The sequence below is a fragment of the Anopheles bellator genome, chromosome X (assembly GCF_943735745.2).
Source record: "Anopheles bellator chromosome X, idAnoBellAS_SP24_06.2, whole genome shotgun sequence".
NCBI lineage: Eukaryota > Metazoa > Arthropoda > Insecta > Diptera > Culicidae > Anopheles > Anopheles bellator.
This window is the reverse complement of record NC_071287.1, coordinates 8,798,820-8,816,803: the sequence shown is the minus strand read 5'-3', so window position 1 is coordinate 8,816,803 and position 17,984 is coordinate 8,798,820. Positions and strand designations below refer to the sequence as shown.

At 46.0% G+C, this 17,984-nt stretch overlaps 5 protein-coding genes across 5 annotated transcripts; 4 read left to right on the top strand and 1 right to left on the bottom strand.

Moving 5' to 3' along the window:
• Nucleotides 1-3,346: 3,346 nt before the first annotated feature.
• On the bottom strand, nucleotides 3,347-8,017 carry LOC131213679 (syndetin). Its single transcript, XM_058207779.1, has 4 exons — nucleotides 7,642-8,017; nucleotides 5,057-7,567; nucleotides 4,866-4,978; nucleotides 3,347-4,771 (listed from the first exon to the last, which is right to left on the bottom strand). The coding sequence occupies exons 1-4, from the start codon at nucleotides 7,693-7,695 to the stop codon at nucleotides 4,426-4,428; spliced, it is 3,024 nt and encodes a 1,007-aa protein (XP_058063762.1). The 5' UTR covers nucleotides 7,696-8,017; the 3' UTR covers nucleotides 3,347-4,425.
• Nucleotides 7,958-10,411, top strand: LOC131213680 (uncharacterized). Its single transcript, XM_058207780.1, has 6 exons — nucleotides 7,958-8,002; nucleotides 8,760-8,957; nucleotides 9,016-9,073; nucleotides 9,177-9,553; nucleotides 9,610-9,838; nucleotides 9,906-10,411. Exons 3-6 carry the CDS (start codon nucleotides 9,041-9,043, stop codon nucleotides 10,131-10,133), a joined length of 867 nt encoding a protein of 288 aa, XP_058063763.1. The 5' UTR covers nucleotides 7,958-8,002; nucleotides 8,760-8,957; nucleotides 9,016-9,040; the 3' UTR covers nucleotides 10,134-10,411.
• A 2,750-nt stretch (nucleotides 10,412-13,161) lies between these two features.
• On the top strand, nucleotides 13,162-14,687 carry LOC131213481 (transcription initiation factor TFIID subunit 3-like). Its single transcript, XM_058207525.1, has 3 exons — nucleotides 13,162-13,859; nucleotides 13,938-14,635; nucleotides 14,677-14,687. Exons 1-3 carry the CDS (start codon nucleotides 13,162-13,164, stop codon nucleotides 14,685-14,687), a joined length of 1,407 nt encoding a protein of 468 aa, XP_058063508.1.
• A 112-nt stretch (nucleotides 14,688-14,799) lies between these two features.
• Nucleotides 14,800-15,447, top strand: LOC131213480 (uncharacterized; the record flags this gene model as incomplete). Its single annotated transcript, XM_058207524.1, has 2 exons — nucleotides 14,800-15,232; nucleotides 15,347-15,447. Coding segments are annotated over exons 1-2 (534 nt in total), but the record flags the coding sequence as incomplete, so codon positions are not given.
• Nucleotides 15,425-17,978, top strand: LOC131213495 (uncharacterized). Its single transcript, XM_058207543.1, has one exon. It carries the CDS (start codon nucleotides 15,448-15,450, stop codon nucleotides 17,965-17,967), a length of 2,520 nt encoding a protein of 839 aa, XP_058063526.1. The 5' UTR covers nucleotides 15,425-15,447; the 3' UTR covers nucleotides 17,968-17,978.
• The last annotated feature ends 6 nt before the right edge of the window (nucleotides 17,979-17,984 follow it).

Here is a 17,984-nt window from a genome sequence, read left to right as displayed (position 1 = left end):
CGACAAACACCACCGAAAGCGCCGTGGCTCGATCTCCACTTCCTTCGACACGAAACTCGCCTGCGGTGCACACGAGGTTGCGGCCGCCTGCGCTATGACTGGAAGGATGGTATGGTGGGGCACCCCCGAGGACACACCACAGCTCGCTCACTTGCCGATAAGAGGAGCGCCCGCGATCGGGCCAGAACGCTTGAGCATCTATTCTACAGCGCGGACGGCTGTGCACTGACCAAATGTTAAGTGAAACAGAAATTAAACTCTGGGCACACTGAGCCTGGCCCCCTGTTGGGGGATTGTTTCCCTCTAGCCGTTCGCTCTTGCTCCAACCATCCCTCTCTCTCTCAGAGCGAACCTTTCGGTCTTTCTTTCGGAGACGCTTTAGTTTCGTTTTTTTCTCCATTCTCGCACCGCAACGGCGCGTGGCGTGCTGCATACGGCTGGTTCTACTACTACCACCACCTCCACCTGCACTACTTCCTGGCCCTTCCATTTCTACCTTGGCTCCCCACCACCACCACCACCACCAGCGCCACCGGCAAACCAGCACTGCCTCTCACACGATCGGCTACGTCACACGGCTTACATTCTCTCCAGCGGCCGGTCTCTAGCGTGTACTCTGGGATGGTGGACTGGTTCTCGGACAAAGCGCTGCTGCGGACCCTCTTGGCTCGGTCTATTCTACGACTAGTTTTGAACGAAGAAGTGCGCATCGAAGTTTTTGCCGTCGGTCACTGGCGGCGGCGATGGTCGGTTCGTCAGCCACGGTATGGGGATCATCACTTTTCACATCACTCAGCCGCTCGACAAACTAGTAACTCCGTTGCACCTGCAGGACGTCACGATCCTGCCGATTTCGGCCGCATCGTCAGATCATCCCTTCGGCACCGATTAATTGAGTTCCCCTATGCGAACGGTGTCAGTTGTCAATTGTCAGGCCCTGACAAGATGAGCAACGAGCAAGATGAAAACAATGCATGAATACATTGGGAGCGATACGTTCGAAGGCAAACCCACCTGACAGTGCATGCAATGCATTTAGTATGCGCATATTTAAATTATCCGGCTGGTGAAACCAGACGAAACTATCACGGGGGAACGATGCCGAGTTTAGTGAATGCGATTGAGCCGGAAGCCACAATAGGTAACGTGACGTTTCATTCATTTCATTTCATTTTTCAGCATGGTAACAGTTCTCAAGGAACTCACTGTGGAACGGCTGAGCTGGATTGTGCTATCTAAACGATACATCGTGCGCCGGCATCCTTCCGAAGTGAAGCCGGTGATGGGAGTTCCGGGCGCTAGTTGCCACCGGTGAGCAGAGCAGTCGCTATTGCTCATCGCTATCACACAGCTGGCCTGGGTTCGAATCCCGGGACCGGCCATTGTCGAATGCGTGTCTCTGATGCAGGATAAGAACCAAGGGTAGGCTTTGATGGGTATACCCACGGCAGCGAGGAGGTGTAGTGTCCGACACAGCGCGCTGTGTGGAACGCGTTTGGCGTTCTTGCAAAATAAAAACAAAAATCGTTCATCCGGTTGATCAGTTACATCTTCATAGGAAAAGTGAATAACTATTCGCAGTGCCCGGGAGTGGAGTAGCCACGGCCATAGCCGCAACATCAGTAGCGACATAACCAGCAGAGCCACCAACTAGGTTCTCAATCAGGTTAGCATATAGCGCAGGATTGGGAGTGAGAGGGAGAGTAACGAAAAAACCGGACCGTAGGTCAAAGAAGCCGATCTAACGAGGACCAGTGTCCAGCAACCCTCGCAGCGCTATGCTGCAGGACCCTCTGCACGATGGTAGCTTCTCTTAGCCCTACTAAGCTCTCTCTCTCTCTTCCTCTCAATCTAGCTTAGTCGATCCCCCTTCCTCTATGTCTCTGTCTTTCTCCATTTACCCTTTTCCCTTTCCCTCTCTCTCTCTCTCTCTCTCTCTTTCTCTCTCTCTCTCTCTCTCTTCCTCTCAATCTAGCTTAGTCGATCCCCCTTCCTCTATGTCTCTGTCTTTCTCCATTACCTTATTTCCCTTTTTCTCTCTCTCTCTCTCTCTCTCTCTCTCTCTCTTTCTCTGTCTCTCTCTCTCTTTGCCTATCTTTCGAGGAACGGGTTGGGGCGCACTTAAGTTGTGCACTTCCGCGCCTGTTGCCAAGTTCATGATCACACTACCCCTACTGCGAAGGGCAATGGATCAGAAACGAGGATATGCATTCGAGTACGACGTTTCCAGGCAACGCACAACTCATCACACGCACTCGATATGGGAAAAGTGCGGCAGGATTGATACGGTGCTGCAGTGTTCGATGCTGCGTAAGTTCGATGACCGGTACAGGAAATAAACTACCATGATGAGTTGGTAGCTACAGGTGTGATGATACTCCGGTGTCGTTTACAGGACATAAGCTATTGTAATCATTTGTTAAACTGGCCTAAAACAATTAAACCTACAATTTTCAAACTCGGAAAGGAATATGCAAAACCGCCCTTCGCGTTGCTTGTCGGATGATGTCGGATCGCACCGTTGGAGCCAGATTTTTCTTCTATTGCGAAATCAGACGTAAAGGCTGCTATTTGCTCAATGGTGCCATGCCGTGCATTAGCCTGAGGATGTTTTGTAAGTAATACCTACAGCCAGAATGATACAAATTTTGGTAACTATGGAACATAGCACCATCGAGAATATGCCTTATACCAAATGGTGAGCCATGAACGTGATTGAGAACCTTGGTGGTGCGTTATTGCTTATTGCGTTATGCACGGTCCACGGTCTACGTTGTTATGAAAAATGAGTTTCAATCACAAATTTGTGAATTCCTGTGGAAAAGCAATTTGTTTTTTTTAATTGCATAACTTAGAACTTTACTGAACCTATACACGTGAATCAATATCACTCCTACGCTGTCGTAATGAAGCCTGCAGGGCAGAGGAATTAGTATTGTTAGTAGTGTTCTCTGCTCTGCGCACTCACTATCAATCTCTTCGACATGCGCGCTTCACTAAGAAAGCGTCGTTCGGGAAGTCTTACTGCGTTTCCGCTCGCAAAGCATTGTTTTACGCTTCTCCTTCAGAATAGCGCACTGGCTGATCATTTGTACCACTTAGAAAGCCCACATCTGCCACACAGCAACATCAAGCAAAAATGTTTATGAAATTCATTAGGCTCCGCCGTCAAACAGCGCGTAGGACTTACCCCTTCGGAACACCAACAGGACCTTCAACGAATGCAGGCGGCCGAATCATGAGGCTAGAGCAGCGCCTCAAGTTACCAATTGACAGTGAGTCGGTAATCCTATTGAAAATTGTTTAAACGACTAGGAACATTGTCTGCATTCTGATAAATAAATTGGAGAAATTTTATTTATATAAACGTTTGTATGTCTTAAGAACTTGTCAAATGTTTCCCTGAAATAGCCGAAATTATCCCGAGTAACTAGAGTTTGAGCTAGAAAACAATACTTCGAGTAGAAAGAGTAAAGTAATCACTTATCACGACGAGCCGTAGAAGAAGAATAACTTATCTGGTCGTAATTATTTCGTCACATTCGATAACTAGCTGGTAGCTAAGATTTGATCACCCGTTTACCAAAGTTGAGTAGTTGCTCATTCAGCAAGTAAGAAAAACCAAGGATGTCAATGTCCCACTCCCACGCGGGGTACAGTGAACTACACATGGTCAAAGAATCATTTGTTTCATTCATCATTCATCATTTGTTTTATACTTTTGCTAACATTACACTTGATCTATTTATTGGATTAGGAATACTAAAGCTATAACAATTAAAGACACATAACAAACAAACTAACCGAAAAGTTTTGAGGGATAGAACATTTAAAAAATATTTGCGGCATTTCTTTATGATGGGAATGGAATATAACATATTTTTCATCTGTAACAACGGATAGAGCAATGTGTATGACGTAATGCATTTGAAAACATTCCATAATTAATATATAATAACGAACATAATTTGTCACGTTGCATAGAAACGTTGAGGAGACAATTTTTTAAAGCCCATGTATGTGTGTGGAAAAAACAGATTACAAATAGATGATGATAAATTATTGGTTCGACGGTTCGTTGATCGATCATGCATTGTTCGAGAATTCATATATAGATTCAGAGATTTTAAAACATTCGAAACTGTATAATAATGTGTATAGAAACATAACAGAGAATTACTTTTAAAGCAACGTATCAGAACGAAAAACACGAGTACGAAATAAATCACAAATCAATGATAAGCTTCTTGATGGTCGAGAACTTGAATTTTCGAGCAGTGTACGAGTATCATACATTGCTCGAGAATTATAATTAAGGGTAGCGAAACCTTCCTTCAATAAATACGGCCCAGTCCGTTCTTCTAAGAAATAAAACAAAACCTCCTTCAGTATTTTACTTTCCACTTCTTTGAAGGAGAAAATTCTCTACGCCGGAGTTGGCGAGTTAGTGCTTCCGGTTGCATTTCCGGGTTGCCCTTGACCATCCAACGATTCTACCAAAGAGATTAGACGCTGGCGTGTTTTCTTGTCGCTACTACATGCACACTGCACCAATCCTGTCAGATGCTTTGCCGAGTAACCGCGCGATTGCAGTAGCCACTGCTCGAGCAAATCCTTTGGCAGATAGTAGGCTTTCACGTACTGCTCTACGTAGGCTCTGTGGTCTGGATGCTTACCGCCGGACACGATCTCTAGCAGCGACCAAAAGTGTGTAAAATCTAGTTGCATCAGAGCCCGTCCACCTGCGGAACACTTTTTTACATTCGAGAATCTGATGGAAAAGAAAGAGTGTGTGTATGAGAGAGAGGTTATGCTATGTAGCACACAGTGCTAATCTTTGGGGTTCTACAAAAACGTCAGCTTACCCTTCGACAAGCATATGAGACAGAACGTGTACAAAGCTGTCCCAGAGTGAATCGCGAGGTAGCAGCACTGGCGTCGCTTCGTCCTCCAATTTCATGGCAAAGTACTGTACACCCTTTACAAATTGAATATGAAGAATGAAACATGTAAGACCCTTATTAACGCTGATTAGAAAAAGCAAAGCAAAACATACCCGATTGATGATGTCGATGTAGGCAGAGTGTTGAACGTTCACGTGATTCACATCCCACTTGACTTTTGCTATAGCCTGCAGTACACCCTGCAAATCAATTACGCGAGCTGTCGAACACATGAAAATCGGTTTGCGCAGATCATACATGTAATCGCTGGTCCGGGATATGTAGTCACGTACACAAGTGGCGCTCCAACCATCCGCCGGTTGCGCGCTACCGTCACCGCCTGATAACCCCAGCAAACCACAAAGATAAGTCTCCATCTGACGGAATTGTCCGATGAGTGTAATGCAACTCTCGGTTGCAACGGTCCGCTTGTTTAAGCCGTAAAGTGATTCCGGGTTGAGGAAATCCGATCGAACCATTTCATCCGCCAGCGGAGCACTGCGATTGTGACGCCGCAGTTTTGATAACAGCTCGAGCTCAATACGCTGCAACGACTGGCGCAACCGATCAGTGTAGAGATTGTCCCGTGGTACTGGTAGGTCGGCCGAAAAGAGCTCATGAACAGCATAGATATAATAATCGATCAGCTCAGTCATTGACCGCACTATGTGTGGAGCGATTGCATGCAGTAGCTTGCAGAAGTACAGATATCGGCCTATGCAGCGAAGTACCGTGAGCGATGTGTTAACCACCACCGTGGGCGGCGCGGAACCCACTACATGAGCAGTGCCAACCGTGGTCGTAGGCGAGTGGGGCGTTGGTAGCTCGTTGGTGTCGCTACTATCCTCCGAAAAGTAGTAGGATGACTCGTCCGCGATACCCGCCAGAATGTCTTCTTCGAGCATTGTACAGTCGAACCCACCGTCGAATGGAGAACTTTTCTCAGTGAAGCGTAAAAAGTAACCACACGAGCCGTACAGGGAGCTTTCGTCCTGCGAGTGTAGCGACGAAGCACTGTCCGGAATCGTATCCACTTCCAACCGACCGGACTTTGCGATTAACGCTCCCGGGCTACCCCGCATAACTGGTCGCTGATCCGCCACCATACGTGTCGCATGACATAGAAGGGCATGCCGAAAGTTTCGATACTCCTGCAGCTGCGTCACATCATGGAAGCTGCCGATCGGCACCCACACCTCGTGGTCGAAAAATAGACAAATCTCCTCGAGGCATGCGGTGTGGTAGCGCTTGAAGAACTCGCTGCTCTGTGCGTGTATCGCGGCAAGCAGTCTTTCCGAACCACTATCACAGAACTCAAGGCCAACCTTTTTCAGCCGTTGCACTATACCCAGAATTTGCACAAACTGATCATACTTTAACGCGTGCAATCGGCCCGTTCCGATGTAGGTGCACACCTTCCCTTGAACGTCGTTCCATAGTCGAAACTGCCCACTTTCTAGCTTTTGCCGGATGTATTCTTGCTGGAAGGAGAGCTCCGGTTCGCCAACTGCTGTTGTCGCTAGTGGTTCTTTCTCGGACAAACCACAATTTTGGTGCCAGCAGCGTATCTGATGGTAAGATACCAGTATTTTCCAGAATGCTCGACACAGTGCCGTCAAACAGTGCACCTGCTTGTCGACGGGCACGCATTCACAAAGCTGCTCGTATGTTAGCTTCTTGCTCTCCTCCACATTCACGTCCATGTGCTGACGCAACACGGTAAACGCGGCGGTGTGCACTGAGGATACGAAGTTCATGTGCAGCTGGTCCATCGCAATCAGCTGCTTCCCGAGCAACGTGTAGGCTTCTTGCAGCTTTTGATAGCGCTTTGGCTCAAACTCCGACGGTAGCTCGCTCAACACGCTCTCGAGTTGTAGCTCGGTTAACATTAACGTGTCCTGTAGCTTATGGGCCAGCGATTCGACGCACCGGTACTGGTGAAATCGTTGAGACAGGTTCTTATTTTCGAGTAGAATCGCAATTGCTCCGCCGTAGTCTGCATCTACCAGGCGCCGCTGCAAACGTTGGTCGATCGAGCGCATGCTGCGAAGGGCGTTTAACGTACGCAACAGGTTCACCAAAGTTTGGCGTTTCCGGTACGCTGCCAATATTTCGAGATTGGTCGTTGTAAGCAACATTTTAGACGTGTCGAGCTTCAGGCGTACCGCTCGACAAGTCACCGTCGTACTCTGGAGCATCCGCTCCGTGTCGCGTATCTGTCGAAACTCCTCGTCGCACGCAGCTCGCTGCTCCAAAATCAGCTGCAGCACCCTTTTCGAAATGACCCGGTGCTGGCGCTTCAATACACTCATTCGCTGCTCAACACTTTGCTGATCGAGTAATTTTCCCTCCTCCGATAGTCTCCGAAGTTCGTGCAGCCCACTGTTTCTACCCGTCTCAAAGTAGATTGCCTCTGTAGATTCGAGAAGCTCTTGATCTGATAGCTTCTCCGGCAATCCAGAGTCTTGTTTGTCTCCAGCCAGGTCGGGTGCCCAACCATACACTTTAGAAGCATCCGTAGACATCGGCCCGGTTGTCAGGCTCGATCGCATCGCAGCCTGTTGTTCCCGCTGTTGATACGCGTAGTAATTGGTGAAGCCCATCTTGGGAATTTTCAACTCCTTCTGAGGCGAAAAAGCAGACACTCGTCTTCGTTAGAACTAACACTTAGAACCACCCGTATTTGGGAAAACGTTACCTTCTTGTTGATTAACTCCATCACCTTGTATTTGATTTCCTCGACTTTCTCCATGTTGTTGGACGATGGATCGTTGGTACCCCGGGACAAATCAATAGGTACAAATCCGAAAGATATTTGTACGAGTGCAAAAATGTATGCCCGTAATCATACGCCTTTGTCTGTCGTTATAGGTGGAGCAATAACAGATGGATATTCACACGTCGTAACTGGTTGATTCAGCGGTGGGCAGTTGGTCCTCTAGCCCCCACCGTGACACGACGGCCGCCCACGGTCTGCCACTTTTTGAGAGGCTCAAATACTGGTATATAATCGTCGAACTGGTGCCACCATATTTTTCGACCGCCTGCCAGCACCTTCGGTCTGTATGAATTGTTTTCTCCTCATTGGCTCGATGCTCAATGTTGGTAGACACACTGCTCAGCAATCATAATGTCTCTTAGAGGAATACATTGTAGCAAGTGTTGTTTTTACATTTGTGACCTACATGCATACAAAGCCATTTTTGTGTACCTTTACCACAATACCCATGCGCCCCATATTCTCATTAGCTGATTTTCTACATACCAAGCCCTTCCTATAACATCACTTATTCTCTTATTTAGTTTGGATATGAAAAAAAAATCTAACTAGAAAGGTAGATTGTACAAATTTTAATAAATTATGGAAAAATCAAGTATTATAAAGGTATAACAAATAAAGCACTCCTATATTTTTGTAAAGTTCACCACATTTTTATTGTCAGCACAGTCGCGAACAATTCATCTGTACGTTCACCATTTTTCCGACACAGAATGAAGTTTCGATGCAGAACCTTAGACGAACGTCGAGTACAATTATTGCAATTGCCACTGATTGGTTCAAAGTAAAGCGACATTGTAGAGGGACCAATGTCATAAGAGAATTTCTCTGTATACCAAAGCCAAATTCCCTACAGTGATGCCATTATTCAAACAATCAGGGAGATCATACCATTCAACTCATTGGATGACGTTACCGTTTAGGTTGCCGCATCCAATCGAATCGCAGTGTATATGTTGTCATTTGTAGAGCGCATTTTCGAACCAATCAGGACGTAGAGGCTCTCTGACGTTCGGATTCATTCCATCGTCTCACAGCTTCTGGACGCGTCGATTTATTGCAGCTATGCTGTGAACAGCCGTCGACATTTCATTTCACTGTGGTTGCGGTGCATCAAATGTCGTGCATACTTTTCAACAAACAGCCTACGAATTAATTCATCGTAGAGTTTTTGTTCGTTTGCTCGATTCCTTTATTTGCTTTCATCACTATCTCAACGACTGTGTAGCAAAACGGTAAAACAGGCCACAAACACAAAACAAACTGCTATCATCAATTTTGTGGCATTTTTAGTTCTACAAATAAAGGGGAAAACAAAATGGCCACTTCCAACATGAACGAGAAGTTAAAGGTAAATTGAGCATCGGGTTTACCATTGTTTAATTGTGTTTCAAATTGTGTATCAAATTGTTTGTTAGTTTATAATTCTTTCTCCTCTGTTTGTTCGATCCAAGATTCGTGATGATTGCCCTGAAGCACATGAAAACAATGTAGCTTCCAATTCTGAGGGCGTTGCGGGTTCCTCGGTGCCGGCAATCATCGTCTCTCAGTCTGAACCGGATTCGTACGTTGTCATCGACAGCGACAGTGTGCAGGACGTAACTAATTGTGGACCGGACAATTCAGTTGAAAGTTTCTCAGGGTGGAAACAGCAGACAAACTGTAGCGATGACGGTGCCCGTGCAGGCCCATCGAAGAGGACCATGGCCGAAAGCCCGGAACGCGAAGCTAAGCAACCCAAACGTTCCGAGCAGGAAACCGCTGAAAACCTTGAACCGACGGTGGACCTGTACGCCGATCGGCGACCAGAAGACGTGGAACATTGGTATTTGTAAGTATAAAATAACAATCTTTTGAACCTTAATAAACATTTCTATGGATTTTCAGGAACTGTAAAGGTATGTCTGATGAAGAGATCATCGGGACATTCGATGAATTTAAAGATGAGTTGTATGAGCTCTACGAAAAGTACAAATCTAATTCAACCGGGTATTGTGTCCGAATGGGTTTATGCAGCTTTCGGGATTGTATCGACCTAATGACTCAAGACCAGCATTGCCTTACGCTGAAACATCTTGAGAGCCAGTTCGTTCCGGAAGAGCAAAGGAACGGCAATGTAAGGGAAATACGGTAAAAAGCTTATAATTGATGTATGATACATGATGTTTTGTTTTATTTCGCAGTATACAAATTTTTTGGTCCAAGTCCTGACCCAGGAATGGCTGCTGCGCATTTTCATGAAAGTGCACGATTTTAGTGACCGTCAGGCGGCACTTAAGCGCATCAGAGAAGAGGATGATATTCTCATGGCCAAACTAGCAGATGACTATCATCGAAATTTCGCTATAAGATACAATTTGGAGCACCCGGATCCAAACCAACCGGGGACATCCACGACAACGAACAAATAATTATAGCTTGTTCGATTCGTCGATGGACCATTACAACGCCACCTTTTTGCATGCCATTACCACATTTTATATCTTGTCTGTGTCGTAATGTACCTAACTTCAAACAAAATACGAGTTAGTTATTGCCTTGCATAAGAATACGACACTTAAAACGAGAATTAAAAAATAGTGTTAAAAACAAAATATTTCTTAAAAATTCGCATATGTCAGAAATTTGAAATAAAGTCTATCCTGGTTGGGGAGCAGATTATTTAGCTGCCTTCAGGATATTCGCGATCTTCTTAATATTGGTTTTGTTTTGTTGATTCAAACAGAGTTAATTCTCAATTGTTTCATTGCGTCTACTATGCCTACGTAATATCATTATAACTACATAGTTCGCATGGCTTCTCTGTAAATGGGGGGCTACATGAGGCGTTACGTAGTGTTTTTGACATTACAGATTCATGCCAAACTGCTACGCCACTGTCAATACGTTAACGGGTGGACCGAGGCGTAAATACTTTTTGCATACGCTTTGCTTACAAACAGGATAATTTAAGTTCTTATTTGCTGGAATAGCAACAAATTCGAAAAAAAAGAAAAAAAATCAGAAATCAATTTAGTTCTCTTCTATTTAAATTTCCTCGGACCAAAAACACGAATGTAAACACGTTTGACATTTCGCTCTTATATTTTTGCTGCCACACGAAGCGTAAACGATTTGACATTACAAATTATTTTACGCTAGTTTTTATGCCTCATGTGGCCCTCCAGTTAGGTTATACACTGCGATACACTCTGCAATGGTTCTCCGCTATAACATCGGTGAAGCAATAGTAAGACCATGATTGAACTAAAGGCCGGTCCAAACGCTGCGATCTGCAATGCAATATCGCATGAAGTGACATCTCCGGAGACGTCATAAATGTCACTGCCGCGGGTGGAAATCTGAAGACTCGACATGCAATTTGTGAACAAATTTCAAAACAGGGTCAGTTTGTCGGTTGACTTGTTGATGTTTTGTTTTGGCCTCTTATTTATATTTTGGACGCTTCGTCAACGTTCGCGAAAGTGTGTAACTGAATTTATAAAAATTTACGAAAGTCTGCCATGTCTTTGGCAACTAAAAAATAAAAAATATAGTGATCGGAATAAAAAGGCGGAGGCATACGATGCCATTTAAAAGCAATTTCCTCGACACTGTAACCTCTTCGCACGTTCTTTTTTCGCTTTTTAACCGAAAAGCACAATGGTAAGGCAAACCAACACAGTGTTGCTTCCATGGCTGATTCCAACATGTCCAACCGACAAACTGACCCTGTTTTGAAATTTGTTCACAAATTGCATGTCGAGTCTTCAGATTTCCACCCGCGGCAGTGACATTTATGACGTCTCCGGAGATGTCACTTCATGCGATATTGCATTGCAGATCGCAGCGTTTGGACCGGCCTTAAGAACAATGAAGAACACCAGCCTGTCCAATGAAGAACACCAGCCAGCCACCAGCCTGGCAAGAACAGCTGCCTGTTTATAAAGCTGAAGCCACACGAAGCGTAAAATTATTTCGTAATGACAAACCGTTTACGCTTCGTGTGGCAGGAAAAATATAAAACGAAATGTTAAACGTGTTTACATTCGTGTTTTTGGTCCGAGGAAACAGAAATAGAAGAAATAAATTGATTTCTGATTATTTTTTCTTTTTTTTTCGATTTTGTTACTATATCAGCAAATAAGAACATATCGGTCGGTTTTGCGGTCGGCCGACCCGTAATCGTGTTGACAGAAGCGCAGCAGTTTGGCATTAATCTGTAATCTCAAAAAAAAATACGTTACGCATCGTCTATCCCCGCAGATAAACTTAGTTTTCCTGCTGTAGTTGAAGATGTTTGTATCATGGAGGAAAACATTAATGACGATATTGCGATTGATCATGTATTTAACCAAGTAGATAATATTGATTTAAGGTTGGATGAAGACATAGTTTAAATAATAGTTCATGGGTTGGATACTTCGGATGGTGATAATTACTTGCTTCAAAATTCCCACAAATGGAGTGGGTAAAACTCCTTGATCATTTCATATTCTTTTTAAAACTCACAAGGCATTCGATTTCTAGCAGAAACTCGATATTTGCTTCTTCGATAGTGCTTTAAATTTTTTTGGTGTAATGCAGATTGCATACTTAAGGCGGTTAAAAACTTTAAAATGACGAAGAAGCTTATTTAATATACTTGAACGCGTTCATTACACTCAAAAAGTTTAATTTAATCAAAACACATGCAAAGAAACAAACGTCGAAAAAAATCCATAGATTCTTCCAAAAAACAAATATGTCCACCTTTCGCATACAAATTCCCCACTGTGCCATGCAAGAAATTTTGTTTGACAGCTGCGGTCTAGGAGCTTCCATATAAACTTTAAATATAAAGAACATTGTACTTATCCCAGAAGCACGAAACGCGACAGCTGTCAGTAGTTAGAAGCGCGTGTCTACAGAGTGACGGTGAAGAAAAGTTACAATCAAATTGTGCATAATATAAATAACAACTAGACGTGAAAACAATACAAATACATTTAAATGTAAGTTCTTTTTATATGTCTATTCTTTAGTTTCTATTATTTTACAACAGTTGCAGACGCCGTTTTGTTTTTAAATCTTAGAAGAACGGCCCGGGCCGTATTTAGGACGCTGTTTAGGATAAAATAAGCTAGCTTGTCATAATAGCATGGATGTGAATGTACATTATAAATCTTCTTATCCGGCAGATACAACCAATGTTCACTGATAAATACGGTCCGGCCCGTTCGTCTAAGATTAAAAAACATTATTCACTGGTCTACGTATTCGAGTGAACGTAGCCCAAGTATGATCCAACGCGTTTTTTAGAGTGGTAGTTTATCTGCGGCGTACCAACAAAGCCTAAGGACAGCGATCCTAGTGAATTTGCGTTGTATGGCTTCAATTTGATCATTCCAGCATTGATATCATGGTTGATTTCATTTGACTAATTGATGCTACAATCTCTATTTATTACTTTGTAGAAAAATGTCGAACGCCCATGCACTACATGTGCTGAAGGTGGCCGTGGCGCAAATTTGCCAGACAATCGGATGGCATTCCGCGCACTCGACTACGATGGAGCTGCTTGTCGATGTGACGCAACACTTCCTGCGTGAAATATCGCGCATCATGCACCGGTACTCTGAGCTTTACAACCGAACGGAACCCAACCTGGACGATTTGGCAATGGCTTACAAGGACATGGGTATCAACCTGCAGGAGGTTATGGAATATATTCAGTTTGTGGATCCAATCCCGCTGGCCCTTGAGGTGCGGCGATTCCCAATTCCGAGAGATTCGCAATTGAGTTTTATGAAACCGGGCAGCAAAGAAGTGCTGACGCGTCCGGTTCACATTCCTGAGCATATGCCTCCGATCTTTCTAGAGGTAGAGAACGACGATCCGGGCTCCGGAGCACTCGTTAATGGAGGGAAACTGATCGGTGATGCGGAGATTTACGGTGTGATGAAGGAATGTTTTCAGTCGAGTGAAGCGGCTGCCGTTGTGACCGCCCTTGCAGTAGTCGCTCCCAACATGGTGAAGATGGACGACAGGCAGCAGCGCGGTAATGCTCCGATGTTGGCTGAAGAGACCACAATGCTGGGGGACGCGCAGGTCAATGCAGAAATCGAAATCCCTATGCAAACTATTGAAACTAAAGACCCGACTGCATTGGCTGCTCGGACAGATCATATAGCTCACTCTTCTTATGACAACCCTACTCACAACCTGTCGGATATAGCAGCAAGCTTCAACGTCTTGGAAACTGAGACGGTGCCAGCAACAGCGAGTAACACCGTAGCCCCTGCTCTTGAGAAGGAGGCGGTTGTTAAAAATGTCATCAGCGCGCCGTTAACTGTAGAAGGACGGCCAACACGCGAGATCAGCAGCGTCATAATGACAACGTCTGGTTTCATATCCCCGGCCCGCGCAGGTAAACTGCCCGAGTCATGTATACCATTAATACGAGAAGACAGGCCTACGAAACCATCGTCTACATCTTTCACTAGTTCTATTAGCACTGCTGTGACACTTAACGCTGGGGCCATGCTTCCGGTTGCGCCTGTTGTGGGTGCTATGTACGGCGTCACGAACAATCCAGCAACGGCGGATGGAGTGTCTAGCGTAAAACAACGCGATCACTATGCCTCAGGCAGAAAAACTCGAAAAAAACCAGTTGATAAGCAGCGGAAGAAGTCATTGAAAAAAGGGACGACTGTTCCATCCCAACCAACAGGATCGTCACAATCACATTTTACTGGAAAGAAGAATGACAATGCCACAGCATTGAAATCCACCGCAGCGCCTTCCGAATTTGCAGACTATGGAGAACAGACACATGCTTGTGGTGCGCTAATCACAGCGGCTCAAACTAAAGCGCATACCTATTTGAAAATGACAGTGCCAGAGTCGTCTATTTCCGAAGGGCAGCTTTCGCCGTCTACTTTACCGAAGGCAAGTAAGGAGAAAACATCGAAAAAACGAAAAACGACCAAGCAGTCGCCAACTAAAAGAACAAGCGCTCAGGTTACTGCGCTTTTCCAGTCCAAAACACCGACCCTACAACCAATAGGGTTGGGAAACGTCCAACAAAAAGAGAAAGCGACCAAACGTCGGTCAAAAATGTCGAAAAAAAGTTTGGCGCAGCGGGTTAAGGACGAAAGTAGCTTTCTGGAGGCAGCGGCAGCCACGCCAGCAGTGCCTCCTCCTTTAATTGGACCTTTAGGATTAAGTGGTGCTTCGGCTCCGGGACCTTTGCTGGTTGCACCTCCACCAACGTTCAGTTCTCCGTCTGCAAATATCACTGTTGCAGCACCTTTGCGAGGATCTGCGCCGTCTTCGTTTTCTGTTGCAGCACAGAAAAATGGATCATCAACTACCATCAAACCGCAAACATCATCAGCCGAGCCAGAGCAGCTTTACCAGCAAACACAAAATCTTGACCATGCCGGACAGCTAAACCTGTTGCAAATGATGCATCCTAGCTTAGAGATTACAGCAACGCCGACAATGCCAAGGACACCTGGTTCTTCTCGGAAGAGCAGCAAGACAAAGAGTATGCATTCGAAAGTGCTAATTTCTTCCTCGAAGGATCGTGATGTCATCGTGATCGACGACGACCGATCGCTTTCCCATTCGCCTACTCTGTTAATTTCGCATTCTTCCACAGGTGATTATGGTGGCGAAAGAAAGCAACGCAAACCCCCGATCAGTAGTAGTGATTTGTCGGTTGCTTATGGCGATGGTACCGAGTACAGTGTGCCAGGAGACATGGCCACTACGTCACAACAAAAATATATCGATTACTCACCTCCGAAGACGCCATCAGCAGTACCAAAAACACCAGAAATAAAGCTTCACACTTCACCATCTCCATCAACGTCATCGTGGATCAGCGACGCGGGACACATCGCACCGGGCAAAAGTAAGGGAAACTTATTTGCCGAATTGTCGTCACCATTAACGTCTGTTCCATTAGTGGGCGTTGTCCCCGAAGGAAGCGTCCCGATACAGAGTGCCACTGGCAAGAAACAAAAGCGCCCCAAAAACAAACCAACGAAGCACGGGGAGGGTAAGCGGTTGAAGGAGCAGCACCAGCCGGCTACGATGCAACAGCCACTTTCAATGTCTAACGCACAACAGGCTAGAAATCCATTCGCCATGTTCCCAGGACCGAATGTTCAGGGAAGCAGTCGACCTTATCCGGATCCGAGCAGCTACGGCAAGTATCTGAACCAATCGCTACAGGCCGTTACCGGTCTGCGTGCTCCCATGCCGTTTGGCATATTTCCACTTCCTTCTGGACCTGGTCTGATACCGGACACTCCGCTGTTCTCCACCGCCTTTGGAACGCATCCGGGAGCTCCTGGATTCCCGATGCCACCCAACCATTTCGGTCTCTCTGCCATGAATCGTTTCAACGAGATGAATCTTCTGCGCATGACGCGACCGATTATTGGACGCGGACCTCCGATGGGTGGCGCGGGCCATCTACAGCCTGAGCTGTACGACGAACCACTCGACCCAGAAACAAAACTTGCTCAAACACCACTGGATCTGCAAAAGTCCACGTGCAACGTGGCGCCGTTAGTGCCGCCATCACTGCAGCTTTTCCCTTCAACAAATAGCACTGATGCTTGTATCGGTGCTGACGACGAATCGCTCAATTTGTCCACTAACCAGAAACTGATTACCGCTTCGATGACTAGCAAATCAGAGCCGTCTGCTTCTCAGCGTGAGCCTTTACTGAGGGACATTCCGAGGGGAGGGGAGTACGAGATGCAATCTAAGCCGGATGTAATTACTACTCCTCAGAGTAGCCGAGCCCACAAGGAGGATCAAGTAGTAATTTTGCCCGCGGCCAGTGTGCTTCCAGGTGCAAGCCCTCCTCAGCGTTCAAAGATGGTTGTGATTGACATCGAAGATTCAGACGGCAGCCAGTCTACAGCAACCACCAGCAAGGATGGCAAGCGGAAGTCTAAGGAACATAAAAAAGATCGCAAATTGAAGGAGGGTAAGCTAAAAAAGAAAAAGGATAAAAAAGACAAGAGCAAGAACAAGGAACGCGAACGGGAGCAACTGGAAGAACAGGCCACTGGAACATCAACATCATCTGGTATGATGACTATGGGTATTATTGGTGCAGAAGAAGCGCTGCAGGTGCAGCTGCGTAAGGAACGCAAAGAGAAAAAAGAAAAGCGCAAAGACAAGGCCAAAAAAGAGAAACGGAAGGAGCGGGAACGTTTTCTAGTTGCGACCGATGTTGGAGGATCGTGCAGTGGTCCATTGACATCGCAAAGTGCTAACCTATTAACTTCAAGTGGTACATCAAGCGCATCCGTCCCTAAGCTGATGCTAAAAATCGGGGGCTCAATAGCCACAGCTTCACCTCAACCTGATTCTCATGAAAAAGGACACGTACTCGCAGAGCACGGTCATTCGGCTACAGCAACGTTGGCAGCGATGCTCGGTGATGACGCGAACCGCGATGGTTCTCCGGAACTCGCTCGTATTTCGGCGCTTGTTACCCGTCCACCAAAGCTAAAGATATCAGGTGCCGGTGTAGGAATTACCAGTGGAAAGAATCGAAAAGAGGAGTCACTAGCAAAACTCACGTCGGGAGTGACACTAACACCGGCGGGCGATGGCGCAAAATTGGCGCTACAGAACATGGACGAAAGCGATGATTCTTTGCCAACTCTCGGCACTACTAAGCATTTGTCTGGAACCACCAATTCCTCCACTAGTGGAAGCATAACTTCTCCCGTAGCCAGCAGCTCTGGCGATGGCAACGCTCCTTCTCGTAGCAGTAGCACTGGTGTAACGATGGGCTGTGCTACAAATCCGCCGAATCGTAGCAAATCTAATCAACGCCTTCACCCGTTAGGCGTTGGTGAGCTAACGCATAGTAAAGGCGCTAGCCTGATTACTGAAGGGTCTAAAAAGGTGCACAAGGAATCGAAGGTCAACAAGGTGTTCGCCACCACCCATAACCAACAGCAAGCGGTGGCGACGAGCTCAGCAAGTAGTGCACCCGCTCAAATGACTGATGTTGATGGCAACACTGTGTGGATCTGCCCGGCGTGTGGCCGCGTAGATGATGGTACACCGATGATTGGGTGCGACGGTTGCGATGCCTGGTATCACTGGGTATGTGTTGGGATTCTGGTGCCACCTGAAGATAACGAGGATTGGTATTGTCGCGTTTGCATAGGCAAGAAACAGGATCCACACGTAGACGAGCGACAACGCAAACGCAAGAAAAAGGATAAGAAAACCACTAAGGACTAAGAAGAGAATTTCGCCAT

Excerpts from the sequence above, each read along its gene's own strand:
- LOC131213679 (XM_058207779.1), bottom strand. The coding sequence starts at position 7,695 with ATGGAGAAAGTCGAGGAAATCAAATACAAGGTGATGGAGTTAATCAAC. Across the intron at positions 4,979-5,056 it reads ACATCGACATCATCAATCGG|GGTGTACAGTACTTTGCCAT; the intron begins GTATGTTTTGCT and ends CAATTTGTAAAG. Across the intron at positions 4,772-4,865 it reads TCTCATATGCTTGTCGAAGG|ATTCTCGAATGTAAAAAAGT; the intron begins GTAAGCTGACGT and ends CTTTTCCATCAG.
- LOC131213680 (XM_058207780.1), top strand. The coding sequence starts at position 9,041 with ATGGCCACTTCCAACATGAACGAGAAGTTAAAG. Across the intron at positions 9,074-9,176 it reads ACATGAACGAGAAGTTAAAG|ATTCGTGATGATTGCCCTGA; the intron begins GTAAATTGAGCA and ends GTTCGATCCAAG. Across the intron at positions 9,839-9,905 it reads AAGAGCAAAGGAACGGCAAT|TATACAAATTTTTTGGTCCA; the intron begins GTAAGGGAAATA and ends TTTATTTCGCAG.
- LOC131213481 (XM_058207525.1), top strand. The coding sequence starts at position 13,162 with ATGTCGAACGCCCATGCACTACATGTGCTGAAGGTGGCCGTGGCGCAA. Across the intron at positions 13,860-13,937 it reads CCGACTGCATTGGCTGCTCG|GGAAACTGAGACGGTGCCAG; the intron begins GACAGATCATAT and ends CTTCAACGTCTT.
- LOC131213495 (XM_058207543.1), top strand. The coding sequence starts at position 15,448 with ATGGCCACTACGTCACAACAAAAATATATCGATTACTCACCTCCGAAG.